Raw genomic sequence first — 24,096 nt, forward strand, 5'->3', positions numbered from 1 at the left:
GGTTTTGTTCCCGAAATTAATGTCTGCTATATGATTGGTTTGGTTTTTAGATTTGCTGAAAGGGTAACACTTTATAGACTCGATGCTTCGAGAACTAATTTCAGGAACTAGCCCTGTCTCTAGATTCGCTTAGATTGGTGCTGGAAACCAAGGTTAGGGCAGGTCTGAATCTGCCCACGGTCCCTGGACCTCAAGCATAAGTGCTGAAAGCCCACAGATGTCCTGTTGGATTTCCCCAGAGTCGACCTTGTCAGCTTTTTATTTACTCTCTCACCATTTTCAAATGTTCTAGAATATTGGGTCTTCTCGCCCCCTAGTGTTTGACTGTGGGTTATTCACACATGCTGTTGTAACTGTAGAAAGCCTAATGCATTGGCTCATTTTTTCTTCCTTGGAACAATTCTGATGAACTGTTCTGTGATGATCTTAAAACATTTCTCTTGATAGTAGTTCTACCTCTTGCTCTGGAAAATGTATACCTAAAGGAAAGTGGTAGTAAAAGTCATAGTATCTGGCATAGTGGGAAAATGGAATGTGTGTCAGTCTAGCTAACTATGTGACTGTGGTTAGGATTTCCGTTTGATTGGGGTCCAGAAGAGTACCGTCCTTGGAGCGTCTTTTACTGGGAGAAGAGAAGCTTCAAGGATGAATGACATCCGCTGCTCTTCCCCACCTCTAGAGGAAGGGATACATACACCTTCCTTGGGGCCAGACATGGCTCCCTATGCAGTGGCCATGAAGAAAGACTTTTAGGAAGACACATTGGTTATCTTTTTTGATAAAACCAATGGAACATTTTGCCAATTCTTGGCACTTCTGTTATTAACCAGAGGCGTCTTGCTCCTCTTCTAAAATGATCCCAGTGAAATCCAGGGAGCTGTGACTTTGGTCCCAACTTTTAGGTGAAGGACATGTATTTTTCTGTCTTATTTGAAATAGAAAAGAAAACTCTTGACTGACAACCTCTAGAAGCAGAACTTATTCTATGTTTTAGCTCTCTCTACTGCAAGCACCCACTGAGTGTTAGTTGGTTAATATTTATCAATTATATTATGTTAATATGGAAGCACTAACCCCACAGACTTTTAATCATTTCGATCTATCTCTGTCGTTGTCAAATATGGGTGTTTGGTTTAAAACATATACCAGTGAATTTTTTTAAAACTTTCGGCAATATTGATGTCAAAATACAGAATCAATCATATTTGAGTTCAGCTAAGGTTTACACTTTATTTTGCTTCTGGAATGAATATGCAATACCATTTTATCAATTTTATAAGGCGTTCATTCTTCGAAAGTGGTACATCTTACATGGCAAGGTGGAGAATCTCCATATTTTTACGAACTACTAGAAAGGGTAGATGCCTTAAATAACCGAGGGGAAAAAAGAATTACTGTAATAAATAACAGGAACAATTTCGCTGAACTTTCAGTTTAAAATTCTGGGAAGCTATATGTGTATCCTCTACAGTTTTAAAGTAATTTATGAAAGGATTGGTTAGCGGGAGTAGACCTTAGAAATAATTGAGTCATTTTCTACTATTTATTAAGGAAGAAACTAAGACTCTTACCATCAGTCAGCCTCCCCTTGGTTGCATAGTTAGTAACAAAGCCAGGACCAGAAGGCAGTCACCTCCCTTCCTGTTCTACACATAACAGTGTTTATTTCACCTTTACTATTGAATTTCTAAGTGATTTTTAATAGTTGCTTCAAATAGGTGGATAAGTGACCAGTTAAATTCTCTTTAAAGTTTCCAAACCCTCTTCCAGATTGCAAACCATTTTAGCATTTTGCTTTTCCCTGATTTTTGCAACAGCTTTTCATCACAAATTTTTCTGAGATTCGTGGAGGTTTTTTTTTTTTTCCCTTAAACTTACTATTTTAATTCTCCAGGAGATTTCTGTGCCAAGCAGTTCTTATTATGTGATATGTTTTTGACCAATTTTTAAGAATAGTATTATTTGCTTACTGGAAATCAGAAGGATTTTTGCTGGAAATCAGAAGGATTTTTGCCACAAATAAGTAGAGCAGTGAGATTACTTATTAGCAAGCGAGCTAGTGGAGTGGGTGGATGAATGCATGGATTGGGAGGGAGGGAGAGAGGAAAGAATTTTCAGAAAAAAAAGAAAAAGAAAACCACCAAAAGCGATAATTTTTTCCCGTGACATTATTAAAATCACACTAACGATTTATATTATCTTTGGGAAGTACAGATATTTCTATCCAGATTTTTAAAAAATGAGCTCAATATAGAATAATTGGCTCCTTTTTTCCTATATTCCTTTTTATTACCAACAACAATAACTGCGCCTACCCTAATAAGAGATGAGGATGTTCGTTGTCAAAATAAAATGAATTTATTCTGTTTGAGATGGGTCATTGAGACTTGTTTTATTTTGTTCTTTTAATCTGCTGGTAAATAGCAGTTAGAATCCCCACATGAAGAGCGGGTATCTAACGCCTTACATTCTGTGGAGGTGGAGCTGCAGAAATTAACTGAGATTCCTTGGCTTTATTATATCCTACACCCAAATGAAGATGAGGTATGTAAAATTTGGCCTGTTTCTTTATCAAGGTAGACTTTATGACAATAGTTTGGAGTCGTCTTTTGAAAAAGAGATGGTCAAGGGATAACAGATTTTGAATACTACTTTCACACGTGCTGCTCTTAAATGAGCAAGAAAAGGCTTCTATGTGAAGAAAAGGAATCGGTACATTTTCAGGAGTACGTAACATCACACACTTTTAAGAAGCCATCACTTCAACAGTGTTTTGTGTTTATAATCTATTCCTGTGTTGTCTTTGATACTGGAGTGAGTTCTTCTCCTCTTAATGTCCTGAGAAAATTCTCTTCTTGCTCCATTCGAACAGGAGCCCCCCATGGATTGCACCAAGAGAAACAGCAGAAGCACGGTATTTCGTATCGTGCCAAAATTTAAAAAGGAGAAAGTTCAGAAGCAGAAGACAAGTTCACAGCCTGGTAGGTGATCCGCACCGGAAGGGAAAGTATAACATTATGGAAAAGATAGCTTATTACAGCAATGCCATCCAGGTGATAAAGATGTTCTGGAACTATTTGTGGTGACCATTGTGCATTATGAATGTACTAAATGCCACCAAATTGTACACCATTAGTATGGTAAAAATGGTGAATTTTATTTTATGTTCCTTTTACCGCAATACAGTAAATCATATCACACCTAAAGTAAGTTCCCAAAACAGTAGGAGTCTGTAGCTATGAAGCACACGAGAAAACGAGGTGGTCGCTGATATGCTCTGTTCAGTGGATGTCAGTGCATCCGTTTAGATGGCCCTTTGTCTTGCATGACAACAATTCAAGGCATCGGTGTATGATTTGTTTTTCTTCTTCAAAGTTCAAAATTTAGATATTTTGATTAATGGAATGTAAGAAACTTCCATTCACTCCTTTAACTTGCTAAATCTATTTTCCATCTAAAGTTATGTATTCTTTTTCTCCTGTTTCAAAAACTTACTACACCATTTCGATCCCTCGGTGATGACAGTCTACCGTGACACTCACGTTCTCAAGTGAAGATTAAACTGTCTTTGATGTTGTCTGTCTGGTTCCCTTTTCATCTTCCCCTAGAAATTAATTTTAATGCTGCATTAGTGCTGAAGCACCTTCAAGTTCTGTGTATATGGCAGTAGGTGCCTTTCACAGTCAAATCATTTAATAATTCTTCCAAATGAGCTATCTCCTTTTAAAAAATGATATATGGCCTTATTTTTTGACAATTAGAGAGCAGCTATTGAAGAGCATTTTAAAACCAAATATGGCAAATAAATATACTTGAATTAAGCTAATCGCTGTCGAATAACATGCACAAAATAATGGTAATACGTGTTGAAAAATAACAATACAACTAATCTTAGCAGTATTGACAGTTTTCAGAGGACGTTAAGCGATCTAACAACACATTTAGTGCTATCATTGTCAATAATTAGAATTATGAATAGTAAGAGAATTACTAAAGGCAATACTTGAATTCAGCAAGACGTGGAGCAGAAGTCTGTTGTGAAAATCAGAACCCCATGTCAGATTTTCAATTTTAATTGAAAATTAAAATTGCCTATAGCTAATTAAATTCTGACTAGTTTCATATATGGCCTTAAGGAGAGTCATCAGAGTTTATTTGGATCTTGTACTATTGATCCTAATCATGAGAAAAACAGCTTTTATTTAGAATGTGTAATTTGGGCGACTTTGAGAGGAAATTGAGCTAAAGCTAAAGGCATCGGTGCACAGCCATGAATGTCTTTGCATAGTCAGATCTTTGCATTCGTTGACAGTCTGTAACCTGCATGGGGGAGAAACAAAATGGGAGTTTTGTCGAAACACGACACCTTTGCCCTTTCCCTTTGCTAGCACTGCCGCTGTACCCTGTCTTGCATCTTCTTTGGCCAACCTTTGCTTTGTACTGCATTAAGCATGTAGAAATTAAGGGGGTTTTGCTCTTAACTTTGGTAGTTCAAAAATGGGGCACAGAGGAAGTTGCTGCTTGGCTGGATCTGCTCAATTTGGGAGAGTACAAAGAAATCTTCATCCGTCATGACATCAGAGGGGCTGAACTTTTGCATCTGGAAAGGCGAGATCTGAAGGTATTTCCTTTGTGCTTCTTTTCTGCTTTTGAATATTTCCCCTGCAAAACAGAATCCTTTCTCCTGCACCTCTTTCGTTCTGTGCTTCTAGCTTGGCTTATGTCATGCAAATGTGCAGTAATCTAATATGCATTGTCCTGTGGTTGGAGTTCCTTGTATGCTTTTTAAACAAGAATGTCAGCAATATTGTCCTATCAGGTGTCATTCTCTGGTTATTGTAGCTAAAGCTTAGCATGAAGTTAATGATTTTTTTCTCTGCATCCATTCATATGGCTGTTCCTGTGCTAATATTTCCAAATAGCTCATGTTTCCATCAGTTCATTTTATTGGATCAGTGTCCAAGGTGGTAATTATTGCTGAAAATAACCCTTAAAACTCTTAATAAAAGGTCAACAACTAAAAAATGATTCAAAATACCAAAAACAAAGTCTTCCTAATATCTGGAACTAGGTAAGAGACTTATAGCAGTGGCTACTTAGAGTCCTATGATTTTGTTGTGTTTCTGACCGCCCTTTCAGTGCACACATGAACATAGACCAATAAATTCAAATATCCTTACTGTGACTTACTGTTATGATTGTATTATTCTCAAAAATAAATTTATTATCTTCTTTAGTAAATGAAGTAAAAATTATGCTTCACTTTTCCAAGAATGCAGCTTAAAGTCTGTTTGTCATTTATTTCAGAGAAAAGAAAATCATTACTTCATGGTCTCCAGCAATTCCCTTTTATTTTTTTGGGTGGAGACTCAAAGTGGCCAAAGTAGACTGTTGTATCTTAAGGTTAGGAGGAGAATTTTGTCAGGTTAGATTTTCTTACCAAACACCACCATTTTAAAATTCCAAGATTGAATTATAAACAAGTGATAAAGCTTTTAACATATGTTTCAGTGATCCCTTTCCTGTAGAACAAGTTCTGAATTGCATAGAATTATGATACAGGGAATTCCTAACAAATTCATAAACTGTCGTGCCTTTATCTGCAAACATGTTAGCAGAGACCTTTGAACGATTAATGGGTAGCATATAGGATTTTATAAAGCAGCTTTAATGCATTAAAAGTGAATGCCACATATACTTAAACATTTTTAACAATAATAATAATAAAATAATAGATTAATTACCACAGTCGAGAGTCCCAAATATGGAAAATAGCAAAATATATGAAGCTAGAGTCCATAGAGTAAAGGTTGACTGCAAAACGTGGAATAAGTGCAAAAAAAATAAACATAGGGGATCATTATATCCAACATATTTATGTAGCTTCTTATATTCTTGGCAGGCAGCAATATTTATCGAATAGCTACTGATTGATATATTATGCCAGCCTTTCCAGGAGCTTACATTTCATTTGCCATGAATAAGCATATATTTAAGGAAAAGACTGTGTATATATAATTATATATGTATATGTTATATATATGTGCATGTGACCATAACATACAAATACATCTATACACACACAGTGAGTAAAGCAGATATTTGCAGAATGGAAAAACAGAACTCATACACATACAAAGTCAAATTTAGAATGATAGGACCTGGCTGGAAGAAGGAATATGAGTAAAAAGGAAATGATTAAGAATTATTTTTATGAACTCTCTTTAGCTTTTCATGGGACTTTTTGTTCTGTTGTGTTTTTATTTTTAATGCAAATTACATTCTTTCCCGCAGAACACTTCTTTCAGAAATTTGTATTGTTATAGTCCTTTTTACCTCTTTTGGTTCTAAAACAGGGTAGGGGGGAATAAAAAAAGGAAAATAATTTTTTGGAAAGAGCCTACTATAGTACAAAGCCATGATGGTAGAAATTGAGCTCCCCATGCTCTCTGGTCGTAGCTGTAAGAGGGAGCAGACTCTTCAGAGTAAAGCTGTTGAATGTCGGTAATGGATTACCCACTTATCCACTCCCATTGCTTCAGATATGGTCCATGAGTATGTGAGTGGTTCATGGGTTTGTAGCTCCAGCCCTGACGTCATTTATGAGCTTTAGGATTATATTGCCGACTCGACTTGATACTTGCCTATCACACAGGGGGCTCATTCTTAACATGTCAAAAACTAAACATCTACTCTGCTGTGCTGCTCTATGACTCTACATCTTAGTGAATCACCCCTCTCTCCCTCCAGGTGCTCAAGCAGGAGAAACCCAGCGCCATTCTCAGCACCTTCCTCTTTATCGTTTCCCCCTTACTCATGCCCATTTATTTAACCTGCTGGCAAATCACTGGCCTTGCTGATCTATGCCCCATCCAGCCTGGCCATATTCCATTCACTTAAAAATACTAAACTCTTTCTCACCTTTCGGGGTGCACCCTGCTACGGTAGGCTTCTCCTGCTACCCGTCACATGGCTAACTCCCACTCAGATCTTGGCTCAGGTGTTACTTTCTTATCAGCAAGACAACAAGAGATAGCAATGTGTCATTGTAAAGATGGAAAAAGAAAAATATTTCTGAGGTGCTTTAGCAGATAAATAAACTGATCCATTATTCTCCCTCCAGGAAGACAGTAGGCAAAAGTGAGGGGCACTAAAGACCGTGGTAAAGACGCAATGGTTTTATTTGTATGGTTGGTTTTTTATTTTGTTCCATTTGGAAAGTTTGCATACGTGTGGCTGGAGAGATCACTAGAGAGATCACTGAATATATACAAAGCATATTTCTGCAAAATTAGGCCTATTCATCCAGAGAAAGAAAAGGCCCATAATAAAGAATATTATAAAATAAATTAAGAAAGATATAACAGATGTCATGGCACAACTTTATCATAGCCTAACTCCTAGAAGACATGAAAGTATTGAGCTCAAAGAAAATTTAGCTATAAGTTAGTGTAACTCTGTGGGAAACATTCATCTCATTACACCCAAATGGTAATTCTGAGCAGAGCCTGCCTCTCTCAAAGAAGTTTTTATTCTGGAGAATACAATGTGCATATGGCCTGAGATAAAATATTTAATATTATTATTTTTTAAAGATTTTATTTATTTATTCATGAGAAACAGAGAGGCAGAGACACAGGCAGAGGGAGAAGCAGGATCCTTGCAGGGAGCCCGATGTGGGACTCGATCCCTGGACTGAGGATCATGCCCTGAGCCAAAGGCAGACACTCAACCACTGAGCCACCCAGGTGTCCCAAAATATTTAATATTAAATGTATTTCTTAATCAGATAATTATGTTATCACAAAGCAGAAAGAGTATTTACCCACCCAAAGAATCTCAACACAACTGTAAATGCATTTATATTTCAGTTAGGTAGCAGGCACTAACCATCTACCTTTAGGATTTGGCCTTGCTTTTAAGTTTGCTATTTTAGCACACACTCAGAAAACATATAGTTTCTTAAGACTGGTTGTGAATGACCTGGCGTCTTATGAGAAAGTCTTTTTCAGGGTTGGTTACATACTGTAAAAATGTGACCCAGAAATTATCTCAAGCTTGAAATGAGCACTTGCTGTAAAAAGAGTATTTTCCAGAAAGATTCAAAATTATCCATAGATAAAAAATTGTCAGTAGCATTGCTACTATGCAATTCAAAGAGCCCAGAAAGTAAATGGAAGAGAGAGCACGTGTGTGTGCGTGTTTATAGTAGTCTGATCTATTTCGTTTAAAGCTTAAAAATAGTGCTCTTAGCCTACAAAATAGAATGGATATTTGGAATCTTTATCATCTCAGACACAAAATTTTGTGGTCCCTCATAATCCTGTTTTCTAGGCTGCTTTGGAAGCCACCTTTTTGCTAATTTTCAAATATTTCTAAGTCTTCTGCTTTTTATACAGAATGGGCTTGACTTCACATTGATTGTGCCCAGTATACTTAGAGAAACCAGAAGGTTTGGAGGCCATCACTCTTTTTTCTTTTTTTTTTTTTTTCTTTTTTTTTTTTTAGCTTTTCAGGTAGTGAATATCACGGCTGTCTTGTATGCATCTCCTTCATTCGTGCAACAAGTATTTATTTGTCAAGTGCCTGCTGTGCACTGCACACTCTGGAATCATCCTCCATTTCCAAAAGCTAAATATTGAATTCTTGGCTCTTTAAAGGAAGACAGTTCTGTAAGAAACAAGGAAAGTTCTGAGGGAAGGGAGCCACAAGTGTTGTGAGGAGAAGCATCAACCCACAGATAGCTAAGTTTAAGCAATTTTTTATACTTCCACATTACAAAGTAGAATATTTAAACAATCCATTCAAATCAAAGGCTCTAAAGGTGACTGTAAATACATTTACATTCCAAATTTAGGCTGGTGGCCCCTGATATCTTTCTTTAGGATTAGGCTTTACTTTCCAGTCCCCTGTTCTAGGAAGGAAGTGTATGGCTGCTAAGACTGCTTGTGGCTGCCCAGATGTCACATGTCACTTTAATCAGAGATACCAAAAGGACCTGTGTTTTAAAAAAGAGGAAGAAAAAGGAGAAACTAATTTTGACTCTTGAATTACTGCCATTGTGTATAATTTCTGAGAACGTTACATTTGAGAGTTTGTGTAGGATGTGATTTCTTTTTTCTACTGGTTGGTAATTTTTCAATATCAGGTTCGTTTTGCTTTATAAACTTCATAAACTGATTTCATAGCTTTTACTTCCTAAATCATTGAGTATAAACTAAAGTAAATGAATTAAATGCTAATTATACTATACGCTAGTAAAATATTTAATCCCCAGTTTTCTCTTGTCAATAAACTTGTTTTCCTTCTCTTTTTTTCTTTTATTTATTTATTTATTTATTTATTTATTTATTTATTTATTTATTTATTTATTTATTTATTTTTAGGACCTGGGGATAACGAAAGTGGGTCATATGAAGCGAATTCTCCAGGGAATTAAAGAGTTTGGAAGGAGCACTCCCCAGTCTGAGGTGTAATCATATTGGTGCTATTCCTTGGAAGGGAAGTAATTGCTACGTAATACAAAGCTCTTAGAAGCAATTGTCTGTTTCTACTTTTCTGCCTAGAAAAGCAAGCACCATGGAAGCACCTCTATGGCTTGATATGTTGCTGTGGGTAAAAATTTTGATTTGAGGTATTAGAAAATATTTTTGTGCCAAAAAATACATTCCACAAAGCCATTTTCTTATTGTGCAAACTTGACATGTTCAAATATGCTCATATTAGTAAGAAGGTTGGAAGAATTTGAGACAATTGCATTGTCTAAAAGGTGGAAATGTTTACTTTCCTCAAACCTGGTCAGATGGAATGTTCTTACTATGTGACTGCATAACAATATGTGGCTAAAACTTCTTAGGTTTCGTTATTGGAGGCATTGGCTTCTTCCTTAAAATCATTGGTTAGGAGACTAAGGATATAAATTATGTTGTGTTTTGAATGTTAGATTGGGTATGACCTCAGATTCCTAGCATTCAGTGGTGGTAGAATATGGTTGAAACCCTTCAAATGTTATGAATGAATGCAAATCTTAATGCACGACATTCCTGCCTGAATTGTTTTTCTTTTTCTTGCATGTCACATGTAATATCGTAAAACTTAGCTTTAATGTCAGTTTTAATGTAATTTAATTTATTACTACCGAAGAACCTTTTGTTGGTTCAAGGCACTTTTCTGTTCTTTGATGTGGGATTTTGGATAAATATTCTGTATCTAAGATTTTGTGAACATGTGTCTGTGCCATAATCAACAAATGATATACATTTTATGCAAGCCAATTTGATGTCACTCTATTATCAACAGTAGATATGCACATTAAGAAAATCTCTGGATATTTTCATAAAATTACATGTTCTGTTGCTGAACAAAACTTATTATAGCTTCCCAAACCAAAATTCCCACATTTTGTTATTTTTTGTTTTAATTTAGTATTTATTTAATACTCTTTGCCTTTATAAATGTAGTAGGCTGTTGACATCCAGGAGTTTCCCCAAGGTCTCAAGTGGGATTTGTATACTGATCCGTCACGCAGACTTACCCACTGACTAGAGTGACTACTGACACAACTTCTTAACAAGAGATTTAAATTTTTAAATTTTTTCTTAAGGGCTTTATATTATTAATTATTATTATCTCACTTAATTCTTATATCAGGTAGATATTATTTTCCTTTTTCTAACCCACTAGACTTCAGTGTAGCTTATTAGGAGTCAACATTGCAAATTATCAAATCTTTGAAAGCCAAAAGCGTAAGTGTCAAAAAGTCACAAAAATATCCTTAAACTATCTTTCTTTAGACGTTATATACCAAAAATTAATTATAATATTTAAAAATCTTCTATATAAGAGAAGTAAACAGGGTATTGACCCAGTGGTGACAATTTTCATGAAGTAGCCTTCTAAGTAGGTGCTCAATAAATATACATACACACATATATACATCTACACATATATGTTTCTATACACATATACATTTATATGTAAATTCAACTTACATATGCATAATCTTGAAATATACTCTCATTGATATTTTCTAGACAATTATTTGCCAAATGCCTAATGAGAGAAATTAATGGGAAAGTATTTAAAATGAACACTGTCAGACATATAATTTAATGATAGCCAAGAATTTTAAATATGTGACACTTTATTCTTATTTATAAATCGGGTATTTAACTACTAGTGAAATCACAAAATTTGGATATCTTAAAAATAAATGAGCCTGATGGGCTCCTGACCAAATGTGTCTGACTATATATTTTACCTAAGTTGTGAGTAAATATTAATTTTCCAAAGGGAATTATATCAAGTAGTGTGAAAGAATCAAAAGCTGCTCAATATTGTCATGTTACCCACTCTTATGAAATCCAAGGGCTTCTCTTCCAGTTCCTTTATAGTGCTCATCTCCCCATCCCTTGCAAGGTGTCCTGCTTTTCCAGGCATTTCCCTGTGAAATTAAAATAGAGATGCCAGAGTCTCTGAACTCAGCTGTGAGATCACAGATCCCTGTCCAGTTCCACCAAAAAAAGAAAGGTAGAGGCAAAGAGGCAAGGAACCCTAGAGAAGAATGAATTGATATAAACATCTTTATTGATTTTCTCTCACCCAAAATACCTGTTTGCCAATAGAAAAGATTTAAGCTATATTACGTGTTCAAATTCTAGAGTAAGATATAAGTGATTAAATTTTTTTGTTTGATGGTGATCTTCTTACTCTTAGGTGATAACTCTTATCTATGCTGTAAAACCTCAATTATGGGCTCCTTAGTTAACTAGGATTTTCTTGCAGATGGCTTTTGGATGAGGGAAATCCCTTAAAATGACACTTTTGGTATCTTTTTTGTATATGCTTTATCTGTGCATGGCACAGGACCCAGATGACTTTTTACTCACATCCGTTTGCCAAGATGGTGTCCTCAGAGCCCCTTACAGCATCACAGAGGAGCCAGCTTCTTACAGTAGATGGGGCTACAAATAAAAAGTAGGAAGAACTGCTTTCTGGAATCTGGTCACAGCTCAGGGGAATGCAGGTGGGGCCTCTGTACCTTGGTCCATTTATCAGCTGAGGTGAGAAGCTTAAACCTGCTCCCAATTGCCAGCTGTAATCGCCACCTATCCTCCCTGCCAGGCCCTCCCATGCCTGGATAATATGGGAGGGGTGAAGGGAAATCACAGCCCAGCCAGCACCCGTTCCCTGCCAGTTTCATTTTCCTGAAGAACTTGCTTTTATATGTACTTTTTTTTTTTTATTTTTAAGCAATCTCCATACCCAGAGTGGGGCTTGAACTAACAACCCCAAGACCAAGAGTCCCATGCTCTACTGACTGAGCCAGCCAGGCCCCCCAGAACTTGCTTTTCAAGAAGGGAGGCGACAGACCTAAGTAAAATTTTAAAGTACTCCATTTTCCCCTTCGTGTTAATTCCACCTCTCTGAGTTCCCTTCCCACCTCCCGGCTTCCTATCTCCCACATGCCCATTACTGTCACCATTGCTCAATTCCTCACTGCCATGTACCCTCTCTACATCAACTCTCCCACTACAGAATGACTCCTTTCACCTCTCCCCACTTAAGTGTCCATTGTGGGTCATCTAAGCAAAGTGTCAGGAGGAAAACAATTTAAAGAAACTAATTTTACAGTTTGTGTTTTATAAGAGGAAACTTGCTCATCTAAATGAATTGATGAGTTCGATGATTTGGAGACCATGATATGGATCTATCTGGCTAAGAAGAGATGACCTGTGAACATCTAGACCTGTGCTGTCCAATGTTGTAGGCACTAGCCACATGTGGCTGTTTAGATTTCCATTGAATTAATTATAAAGTTAGTTTCCCAAGTGCACTAGCCACATTTCAAGTGTTCAGTAAATATAGTAGAAACTACAGATGTTGAACATTTCCATCATGGCAAAAATTCTACCGGACAGCATTGGTCTAGATCATCATGAATCAAATGTGGTCCATGGACCAACAGCATCCATGCCACCTGAGAGTTTATAGAAATGCAGACTCTCAGGTCCCCTCCAGACCTACCAAATCTCAATCTTCCTCTTAAACAAGATTTGTCAGTGGTTAACACTGGCCTAGCCATATTTTTATCCCTCCCAGACATTGAGGATCTGAGTTCTCAAAAAAAAAAAAACCCTCAGAGTAGCTTACCCAATCCACTACTTCCTTGAACCAGAAATGAGCTTTAACCCCATCCATCACTCTCACAATTTCTTCTCAATGCTTATCCCTAATTCTAGTTCTGGATATGCCCTGCCTACCCAGGGGTTATATTTTGGTAGCGAAGATAAAGCAAGATTGGCTGACGAATGCAGCTGGCCTCTCCCAGCTCCCACGTCATGTCCAAGTCACTTAACAATCCACCTTTGCTGAGTTTCTTGCTCATGTGGCATTCTTATTTGTTCACAACTTAAGTCACAGGGAACATTTCAGAAGAATATGTACTGAGATAAGTAAAGGCTGGGCCAGTCTCCTACAACTTGTACTTTTCACATTCTCTTATCACTAGATTATCTTGTTGACATAGTTCATGCTTGAGGATACAAACAGTGCAAGCACATGAAATGAATCACTAGGCATGGAAAAAAAAAACCCAAAATGACTCCAAGTAAACCGAATGTGTCGTTAAAGCCCTCAAAGAAGGCATGTTTTGCTGGACTTTGTTTTTCTTGTTATGCTAACTTATCTTGATTTTTCAGATAATTAATAATTTCTTAAAGTAGTTCCTGAGATATATCATATTTTTGATCCTTAAAATACAAATTATTTAATTCTATATTAAGATCTTTCCCAATGATTTATTGCCAATAATCCTTCACTTAATAATTTTTACATATTACTATCATTAACTGAAACATTACTGCCTAGAGATTCTTTAGCTAATTTTAAGAAATAAAGAGGGCACTGCTTTAGTCCTAATAGAAGTTACTTTTAACAGGATTCGAGAAAGAAAATATTCATGCAGAGCTATGGCTTAGAAAATTACAGTGGAAACCTCTATAAACATCATTTTTAAAGTAAATTATCTATTCTCTCAGACTAGGATGACAACACAATGGACTTTCGTGTCATATAGATGCAAATTCTTCGAGGGTATAGTTTTTCACTAAGCTCCATAAATGATACATCTCTCAGCTTTGATGTTTAAGATCTCTCCTGCCCTCTCCCCTCAGAATGAACTCATCCTGCATTTTTCAGATGCAAGTTGGGTAGAACACTGGGTTCAGAGTTTGATAATAATACAAGTGGCAGTTTTAAAACATCCGGGTTTTAAAAATCAGTTGGAAAGAGTGAACAGTGAAGGTTCTTCAAATACTATCTATTTGTCAATGGAATAACCTCCCCAGGCAGTTCCCATGGTGCTTGGCAGCCTTGCCTCTTCCTCTTTGGCCTCCCCTCACAGAGTGCCGTGGGTGCCTGGGATTTGTTTATCTCTGCTATGGCATCTTTCCGGTGACTTTTGTATAGCAATCTGTGTGTCAGATGGTAAGACGATGCCTTTGCAGTAGCAGGCCTTCCTAAAGAAACAACCAAAATTTTAAAAAGGCAATGATTATTGGTTTTTATAATACCCAAAGCATTCTTTACCTTTATTATTGCTTCTTTTTATTATTGTCTCCAAATTTCGTTTAGAGACATTTCTGTTAGCAGAAAAAACTATAAAAGTTTATCCTTACAGAGAACAGAGAGATAAAAGACAGCTGGACTGTACCTATTTGTATACTTTTTCCGTTACTTTCGGGAATATAAGTTTAATGGTAACTGAAACTGCACTAAACTCAGTGTTGAAGATAAAAACCCATATTACTACTGTAGACGAACAGATCGATCCCCTCATGTAACTAAGATAGTCTATTTACATATATTTATATATCTTCTCTCTTCATTTTTGATGCACATCCAAGTTTAAGTTGGAAAAACAGAAACCAAGCCACTACTTAAAAGCTATAAAAGCTCCACATAAAATATTTCGTTTTAGCTACAAGTTATTCATTGCATAGGAATTTATAAATAGTCTGGGTATTTCATAGGAGCTGCATTTCAAGAGTAAATTAACTGTATCTAAAAGAACATAGGGATACTTCTTAAATGCATTAAGATAAGTTCCATATTCAGTTGATGATGCTATTGAAGTAGGATAATGCAATTAGATAAACAAGCTAAAGAGAAAAAAGAATATATTTTGTGGTCCTTACTGTTTGCACTATTGTTTACCACAGCTTAGCCATATCTATTTGTATATTCTAAGTATTTAGCTGATATGTAGCTAATGATTTCTTACAGTTCTGGTAACTGGTAATTAGTGCTGTGAAAGATTTTGGTATTGTAACCTTCCCAGTTTTGTGAGTTATATATTGTATATTGAAGATGACTAATAAATTGGAGTAATATATTTATCTAGAGCTGGGAAAATATGATAATTATTTTCAAATCTTCAAGTAAGTTGTATGGAATTTGTTTCTTCCTCTCAAGTGAGATAAAAGTCTCACTTTTATGTTAAAATGTCTATTTATACAACAAGTTTCTCCTTTTACTGGTTTTATTAATTTTCATATTAAAATTTTTCTTATCTTTTGATACCAAAATAATTATCATGCTGGTAATTCAAACTGCCAAGATGTATTTTAGTTTGCAGGAATTTTGGCAGACAAAATATTTAATAACAAACCAGCTTTGTATATTTTGTGGCTTTGGGGGCAAGAATTTTACCTTTGAATCTCTATGTGAGGCAGTGCTGATATCAACAAAGTCAATGATAAGACAGTATTATTTGTGATCATCAGTAGAAGGTTTTCTCAAGTTGTATAAATCAGTGCATTTATTTATTATGTTGTGAAATTTAATCTTTATACAAAACGCATATTCTAGCTTTGTTACTGCTGTTGCTTAGAGCGTAATAGGTCTGTTAATGATTTACTTATGTACTTGAAGTACTCATTTCTGTCAAACAGATGCCCGTTTTTTTTTCTCGTTAAAAAATGGTATTTTTTTTTACCATTATTGGTAAACAGTAATAGAAATTTGTTAAAAAATAACTTGCCTATTTAAAATAAATATGGAAAAAGGCATAAAGCCAAAATTAAATCATAAATATTAAGAATTTAATGTAACCAAGGGATTCACTGTGCTGTCTTTTCTCAATATGTATTTTATCTTCAAGTTAGGACTTCTTTTCTGTGATAAACTTTCTGCTTTTCTTATAAAAGAGATCTCAGCGATTGTATGTCCGTATAACACTCAGCTGAACATTGACATTCTTGAACCCAAAAAATGTCACATACTTCTGGGGGGCCAGCTTTAGATTCAAGGGTGTGTATTTTTAATACAAGTTTGCATTTGACTGGCCTGCTTTACAAATAGTAACCTTGATGGATAGTGCTCTATTTGTTTCTGTCAATTAAGTCAGTGGGATTTTAATTGAGTTTTGAGTTACCTTTGTTTAAAAAAGTATTCTTTGTTCAACTCTTTAAAAAACTAGAAATTTAAAACATAATGGCATAACCTAGAGAACAAAATTAGGTGTTTTTGAGGAAGAAAAAAAAATGTTCTGACTTAATGTGAGCCAATGTTATATGCCGAAGAAACCGATTTAACAAGTCCAACATTCAACCATTTTATTGTTTTGCAGTGTGAGCTGTAGGTGAATTGTGAACTGTTTAAGAAGTATAGTAGGAGAGTGAGAATTAATTTACTAAAATTTTAAAGAGAGTTTTGTATTAATTTCACTGTTGCACAAGCGATTATGGAAGGCAAGAAAAATATATGAGAAATATATTGAAATATATGGAAACAGTAGAAAGAAAAAGGAGCTTGAGCTGGTAATTAGGCGAAGATTTGGAGATGAATAGTTAGAACATAGTTAACTTTCACCTTATAGAAACACAAAACATGTGTGAGATGTTCAATACCACAAAAAAACAAAAAAGTCACACTGGTGATGTCTGAGACTGGATCTGTTTGGTATCAGTACAGCCAGTGAATTCAGGGAGCTCATTCTACTGTTGCAATTTCGAAGTCAGGTAAGCAGGTAGTTGGGATGACCTCATTTGTGTTTTTTACATGAGCAGATGTCTGTGTTTTGTCAACTTAGTGATTGACTGAGGGAGAATGAGACACGAGGACTTAGCCAGTTCCTACAGAAGAATCCTCATAAGGTCACCTGCGTGGCTCAGTGGTTGAGCGTCTGCCTTTGGCTCAGGTCATGATCCCAGGGTCCTGGAGTCAAGTTCTGCATTGAGTTCCCCGCCGGGAGCCTGCTCCTTCCTCTGCCTCTGTCTCTGCCTCTCTCTGTGTGTCTCTCATGAATAAATAACACATTAAAAAAAAAATCCTTGTAAAGGTGGATCAGCCTGTACCATGCCGACTAAAGAGATTTTCATGAACTTGCTAAGCTTTGAGATTTGTTAGCAGTGATAGATTTTCCTTTCATTTGCAACAATGAAAGATTGTCAAAATTTACAATATTGTAAATAGCTGAATTACATGATTCTGGAGTTGGAAATGTGGTTCAGATTTATTTGGTTCTATAACTGACTCTGGCACTGGCTCACTGTGGCTTTTCTACAGACTGTGGATGTTTTGGTGTTTCTGTTTTCCCATTTGGAAGTGGCACCCAGTATTACCAATTATAAGTACTTGGTAATTTTTCTTTTACAGCAGAAATTATGTAAGTGTGAATCATACTGAGATTGACCAATTCTTTCCCATTGCCATTTGATATACAGAGAAAGACTTCCAGAACTATAGCATGAAAATTAAAAGTCCAAATCAATAGCCCTGATGTTCAGTTTGACATGAGAGTGAAGCTGCAGGACTACTATCTGTACCAGAGTAGGTTATGGTTATTTTCACCTGTGTATTACAGGTCCATATTTTCATTTACTCTCACTTCAGAATCTTTAGAAATTTAATAATTTTATTTTTTTCTACACTCCCCCTAAACAGTCACGTCCTAGTAGTATATAGATAGATACTTTAAAAAAAATTAATATCTTCATGTCTTTTCTTAAATTAACTCCCCAGAGACACCTGGGTGGTTCAGTCAGTTAAGTGTCTGCCTTTGGCTCAGGTCAGGATCTTAGGGTCCTGGGATCGAGTATCATGTGCATCAAGCTCTCTATTACATGGGGAATCAGCTTCTCTCTCTGTGTGTGCTCTCTCTTTCTCTCTCAAATAAATAAATAAAATCTAAAAAAAGGATTAACTCCCCAAAGAGGAAACTGTCTCTTTAAATCAGTGGTTAGAAAAATAAAATTTTTGTTGGGGACTTTTCCTATCTTGTTTTATCCTGTGATGCCACTTACTTGGAAGCTGGAGCACTAGCTACATTCTCTGGCTGTGGGATGGTGCTCCGTCATGCGAAGTACCTTAGAAACTTCCGGTAAAGAAACGAAACTAGAGATTGTTACCATTGTTACCATAATGGAAATCTGAGTTCAGTTGTTGTTAAAATCATTAAATGAAAGTGAGGGTAAATTAATATCGACTTCTATCTTCACCAGACATTTGAATTCAGTTACTAACTGATACTTAAAATTTTGTTCCTAAATCTGGTATTTATTGTAGCATAATATGATAACTTGAAGCTCCTGTTATTTCCCCTCCTCCTAAAAATGTTGAAATTATAAGAGGGTGAAAGCTACAGGAGAGAGGGAAAAGGTAGAATCAGAATTCTGCGTGGGATTTTAATCTGTGTAGTGATACAACCTAGTTGTCAAGAAGACGGGTCTTTAGATGGTGATTCCAGAATGATTTGGTACAGTGACAGGAAGGAATTATTTTTCTGGGTATTTGCCTCTCACGATACCTGGTATACAGATGACCCTAGGATAATTAACGGTAATTATAAATCTTTTTAGAACCTACCCTGTTTGCACATCTCCGTTGTGCAGCAGCTTTTTAATATATGTAATGATGAGGATGGAAGAGTTGCAAACTGGAGCAGTTCTTTTGTTTCCTCTCCTCCTTTTACTTGAAAAGCTTTTGAGAGATGACACCGTTTTCATAGCAACATGACGTGATTTTGTGTTTCTGCCAAGAAACTCACAAACTAAAATATGGAACAAAACCATTGCTTCACCCCAACCTTGGTTTTGGATTGTATAAGCAAAAGCCTTTCAAACATCAAAGCTTTCTCAGTGTTTTCGGTGGCGTATTTCAGTTTTTGTCCACCTCAAAAGTTGAATTGGCATTTTCTGTTCTATTTCTGGTTGCAGTAAAGCAATAGTTCCATCGCATTAGTCAGCCTTCTATCAGTACAAACCTTCGTGATTCTTCTCTCCTGTGCTCTTACCATTGTTTTCCAGCAACCAGTTTTCCTACATCCATTCTCTCTTACCTCTATATGACCACCTTGTATATGGTCAACGGAGTGATCTTTCTAAAATGCACATTTGCTTTGTCATTCCTTTGCGAAAAGTTCTTACGTAGGTTCTCCTTTTTGTAGAGCAACCTAACTTCTTGGTGTGACAGATAAAGGGCTCTGTGGCTTTGCCTCGGCCTACCCTTTGTAGCATCCTCAGCTGGCTGTTCCCTCTAGAGACCTTTTGTAATTCAGGAATTTGGAGCTACTTGCAGTTCACTGCCTTGGCATAACCACTTGCTAGAGATCAATGCTTTTCAAGACTCAGTTCAGATTTTAACTTTCTGTGAAGCTCTACCTGGCTTTCCCAGCCAGAGTTAAGTATTTCATCCATGCTCCAAAGCATCTTTAAACTTTCTCTGTTAAAATAACATCACATTTCATTATAGCTCCCCCTCCCCACCCCTGGAATTTCTCTGTCTTTGTAGTCTGTGTGGAGCTAGCACAAATTAGGGGTTGAATAATTGTTTTTGAAGGAGCGAAGGTTATATAGAACCCAAACTTCTCTCTATTCTTATACTTTGACAAATGAAAGCTTAGACTTCCCTGAGTCACGTGAGGGGTGCCAGTACTCATGAGCAGGTGAGCACACATGCATGCTGGGCAAGCCAACAGAAGATAAACATGAAGGGAGAGGGATTATTTTGAAAAAGGGTAATCATTTGTTAGCTTTAAATCAGAAAGATTTACCAAATCTGAATTCTTGTTTCTAAAAACGAGGCTTACAGAATTTTCCCATAACTGTCAATTTCTTGCTTGTAATTCCTAAATATGCCCTAAAGATGACCTTTCTCCTTTGCAGACACAGTCAGTGTACAATCTATATGAACACATATATTGCTCATCTATGCAAAATTATAAGATTTAAGAAAGAATCAAAACCAATAGTGAAGGGGAAATTTTCTCAAAAGGATTAGTCTGCCAGAGATATAGGCTGAATTTGTGTGATTTCAGGTCATTTATAGCTGTCTGTTGCTATTATCACCCCTTCTAGAACACAGAGACTAACATCTGTTACCTAATGGCTTGTTTTTCTTTTATGATCCTATAAAACCTTTCTACCATGTTCCCAAATCATGATAAAGGTCAACACAAAAAGTTCCTTATAGTTAACAATTTCTAAAATTAAATAGTAATTAAAAATTAAAAATGCATGTCTTTCAATTAAATGCTTTCTTCCTTTACTCACTCGAGAGACATTTTTTGTACCTGCTGTATACTTGGCCCTCGATTAGACGCTGGGAATACAATAAAATAGTTTGTCTTCACAATTATTTTCTCCAGCCTAAGAATATGGGAGGACAGGTTTTTCACTGAATATTTCTCAGGCGATTTCAGAGTAGTCTTGTTCCACCCCCCCCCAAAAAATAACCAAATTCTATGTCATAAAGAATTAATCCCATTTTTATGTCCAGTTTTTGTACAGCCACAAATAACGTTTGGCCATCACTTGTCAAATACGTTTTCCATCAGTCCTATAGAGCCCCAGTTCTACAACTGTAGATGCCATGTGATCCAAGAGTCTAATAGATTTGTCAAACAAGGGTTAAATTTCAAGTCCTTTTGAGGAAGGCGTATATCCCTATTCATGGCACATACACCAAAATATATGAGGTATGCGTTGTAAACCCACAGCAGAGGGGAAAAATTATGAAGTCGTGCTTTCTGGTATACTTCAAAGACTCCATTTGAAGTAATAGGTCAATATTTCCACCTCAGTTATTTTTAATGGGGAGTAGGGAGTAATAATATTTAACAGGTAGCATTATATCTGAGCATATAACAAATATACTGCTAGTATTTGTATGCCACAATGCACTGGTGTAGAGGAAAGAAAACAAAACATTTGAGTTATAAACAATTAAATTCTCTGAATATTTATTGATGGTTAGGCAATAGGGTTCCTTTATAGGAAGGGAAAAAAGTCTTTACTGTAAGTAAGTATGGAAAAAACCTTACTTGTATGTATATTTACATTTTGGTAGGCATATTTCGGAGTCATTCTTTCCCAGCAGTATAAAGTCATCAACCATTTCTTTGTTCTCTAGCAGAAGGAAATTCTTAGTTTGATGCAACTTCACTCTCTGTTCCGTAAAAGGGCCACAAAAGAAGGAGGCTCAGAAGACTCGGCCCTTATTATTTTACCTTTCAGTGAAGATAATCAGTAATTATTTGTCTCCTGTTTACCATCGTGTTGAAAACCTAACAACATAGTCCCTGTCGTCCCTTACATTGCAAAAGATAGTTTTAATCTAGCCTTTGCCATATTATTTATAATTGAGGATTTACTACATTTTGGTAGTCTGTTTTGAAATTTTTACTTGTATCTGAAAGATGCAGATCATGTCTATTTATTACACAATGGGCTCTGTTTGCTGCAGAAAAGAGTGGAACTTTTAACTGCTTAGCACACTTGCCAGTGAAATACACCCGACAGAGCAGAGGTTATAACTTTGGCTCTAGTTCGAACCTTTTAATAATGGTAAGAAAATGTGTTTTGTTTGTTTACATGCTGTTTACAATGGCATAATTTTTTAAATATATACGATTGAGATATTTATTGCATACTATTTTAAAGATGTTTTATGTGTTTTCACCTTTGGAATATATTGTTACAGTTACTTATACAGATAATTTGGGTGGCTTTGTTAATGTAGCTAGTAATTTTTATGACTACTAAGTGACCAGTTTTCCGTGCCTTTTATTGTGGGATGCATGATTATGTATTTATTGTACGGAAGTCACTGATGTGTGTATTTTTGTACTTTGCTGAGAGTAACGGTTGATCTCGATGTACACGATGATGAGAGATGCCTTTCCCAAAGGCCACTGCCTTGAGATCGTCCTTCTCAAATAAAAAGAATGCATTTGGAAAAATGTGTGCAGCCTACTTTCTTTGTGGTGGGAAATCTTTGTTTTGTTTTGTTTTGTTTTTTAATTGAACTTTCTATTTTGAGATCAGCGTAGATTCACGTACAGTTGTACGAAATAATACAGAAGGAGATCATGGGCACCTTTTACCCCTTTCCTCCCCACGGTGGCATTCAGCAAACATGAAGTACAATATCACAGCCAAGATGTTGACCTTGACACGGCGCAGATGCTGGACAGTTCTCTCCCCTAAAGCCACACAAGGATCCATCAGATTGCCCTTTACAGCCATGCCTACTTCCTCCCAGCCTTCATCCTCTCCTTAACCCCAGCAACCCCTCATCTACCTCCACTTATATAATTTTGTCATTTCATTTCATAGTAGTGGAATCATGCAGTATAGGACTGTTTTTTCACTCAGCCTAATTCCCTGGAGAGTCATCCAAAGAGTTGCATGTAACAGTAGTTCATTTCTCTCGTTGTTGAGTAATATCCGTGCGGTGTGGGAATTCTTAATGGCAAAACATAATTTAATGTACCCTTAGGGTTGTTATACTATATGTTGGCAAATCAAATTCCAATAAAAAATATACATATAAAAGAATAAAAATAAATAAAAAATAAAATAAATACATACTCATAAAAACTAAATTAATTAATTAATTAATTAATTAATTTTAAAAATTTACTCTTAGGGCAAATGAGTCCTTGAAGGTCACCCATAAGCACTTGTTAACCAAATGCATGATGGGTGTTGTCTCCAGTGGTAATGATCTCTGAATAGCCCTTTGAGATTTCGGGCTAGTGAGGAAGAAGGTTTATGATAACAAAGTGATGTGCACGGATAAAAAATAAAAATACACCACCAAGGATGTGGGGAGCACGGAGGAAGGAAACGTGTAGTGGGGGCCTCGGGGCACCTTCTTGAAAAGGTGGCATTGAGTTGGGTTTTAACTATAGCAAGGGACAGAAGATGAAACTGGAGGAGGAAGGGAGGGGGGTGATGCTGCTGGATTTGTGCCCTGGACAGATGAGCGACCTCTGTGGGTGGGACCGGCTTGCCGAGGGCTGAGGATGGAGATGAGTGAGAGGTTGGAGCAAAGGGCTGGGCAAGATGTGGTGAGGAATTCTTTAAGGCAGCTTTAGTGGAGCTGGAGAGGAGGGAACAGATCTGGGCACCTGGGTAACTCGGGTTGAGCATCTACCTTCAGCTCAGGTCATGATCCCAGGGTCCTGGGATCCAGTCCTGCATTGGGCCCCCCATGGGGAGCCTCCTTCTCCCTCTGCCTGTGGCTCTGTGTTTCTCATGAATAAATAAAAATCTTTCTAAAAGAAAAAAATTAAAAAGGGAAGGAACATACCAGAAATACAAATGCGTCAGTGGCCTGCCCTGGGAGCCTGGCTGTGGATGAAGGAGGAGGAGGGAAGGAACCCAGGTTTCAACTAACGGGACAGGAAAGCACCAAGGGCAGATTCAGACTCGGACATTATGGGTTTGAGACGCCTGGAGGTTGGCTATCACGACGCATGACAATGTTAGAGAGGGGTGTGGGAGGCAAACCCGGAGCCCTTGTCAGGTAGGTGGAAGCTGTTGGAGAAGATGATGCCCTGCAAGATCCTCAGGAACTCAGAGGCCTCCCCCTCCGGTGTGGGACTCAGGCCTCCGAGGAGGGAGCTCTGTCCTTCAGATGGTGCCTCTCGAAGATGGGTTTGGTGGAACTGGCCCTGGGAAGGCCAGGAGAGGAAGCTGGAGAATGTGGCCAGCCGCCTCCACCAGGCAGACGGCCGGTGTCCAGGCCACAGCAGCAGCAACAGTGAGTCAAACAAGAAGAGGGGGTCCTTCTTCCTGCCTTCAGTTGCCC

At 36.9% G+C, this 24,096-nt stretch overlaps 1 protein-coding gene and 1 long non-coding RNA gene across 13 annotated transcripts in view; one reads left to right on the forward strand and one right to left on the reverse strand.

Moving 5' to 3' along the window:
• DGKH (diacylglycerol kinase eta) overlaps positions 1-22,240 on the forward strand; it is a 178,879-nt gene extending 156,639 nt beyond the window's left edge. For 6 of the 10 annotated variants that reach the window (XM_072782927.1, XM_072782930.1, XM_072782928.1 and 3 more), the window contains 4 exons: positions 2,425-2,544; positions 2,873-2,981; positions 4,491-4,621; positions 9,387-22,240. In XM_072782927.1, the coding sequence (XP_072639028.1) occupies positions 2,425-2,544; positions 2,873-2,981; positions 4,491-4,621; positions 9,387-9,476 (450 nt within the window). In that variant the 3' untranslated portion in view covers positions 9,477-22,240. The remainder of the gene's footprint in view (positions 1-2,424; positions 2,545-2,872; positions 2,982-4,490; positions 4,622-9,386) is intronic. The other 4 variants (XM_072782932.1, XM_072782935.1, XM_072782933.1 and 1 more) reach the window with 1 other exon arrangement.
• Positions 562-13,267, reverse strand: LOC140608108 (uncharacterized). Of its 3 annotated transcripts, none has more exons than XR_012010087.1 (4): positions 13,153-13,267; positions 11,889-11,963; positions 11,353-11,443; positions 562-4,320 (listed from the first exon to the last, which is right to left on the reverse strand). It is a non-coding gene; the product is annotated as an uncharacterized lncRNA (long non-coding RNA). The 3 variants fall into 3 exon arrangements; XR_012010086.1 differs by lacking the exon at positions 562-4,320 and adding an exon at positions 4,504-8,670; XR_012010085.1 differs by lacking the exon at positions 562-4,320 and adding an exon at positions 8,679-8,998.
• Positions 22,241-24,096: the final 1,856 nt, after the last annotated feature.

Source organism: Canis lupus, chromosome 17 (genome assembly GCF_048164855.1).
Source record: "Canis lupus baileyi chromosome 17, mCanLup2.hap1, whole genome shotgun sequence".
Lineage (NCBI taxonomy): Eukaryota > Metazoa > Chordata > Mammalia > Carnivora > Canidae > Canis > Canis lupus.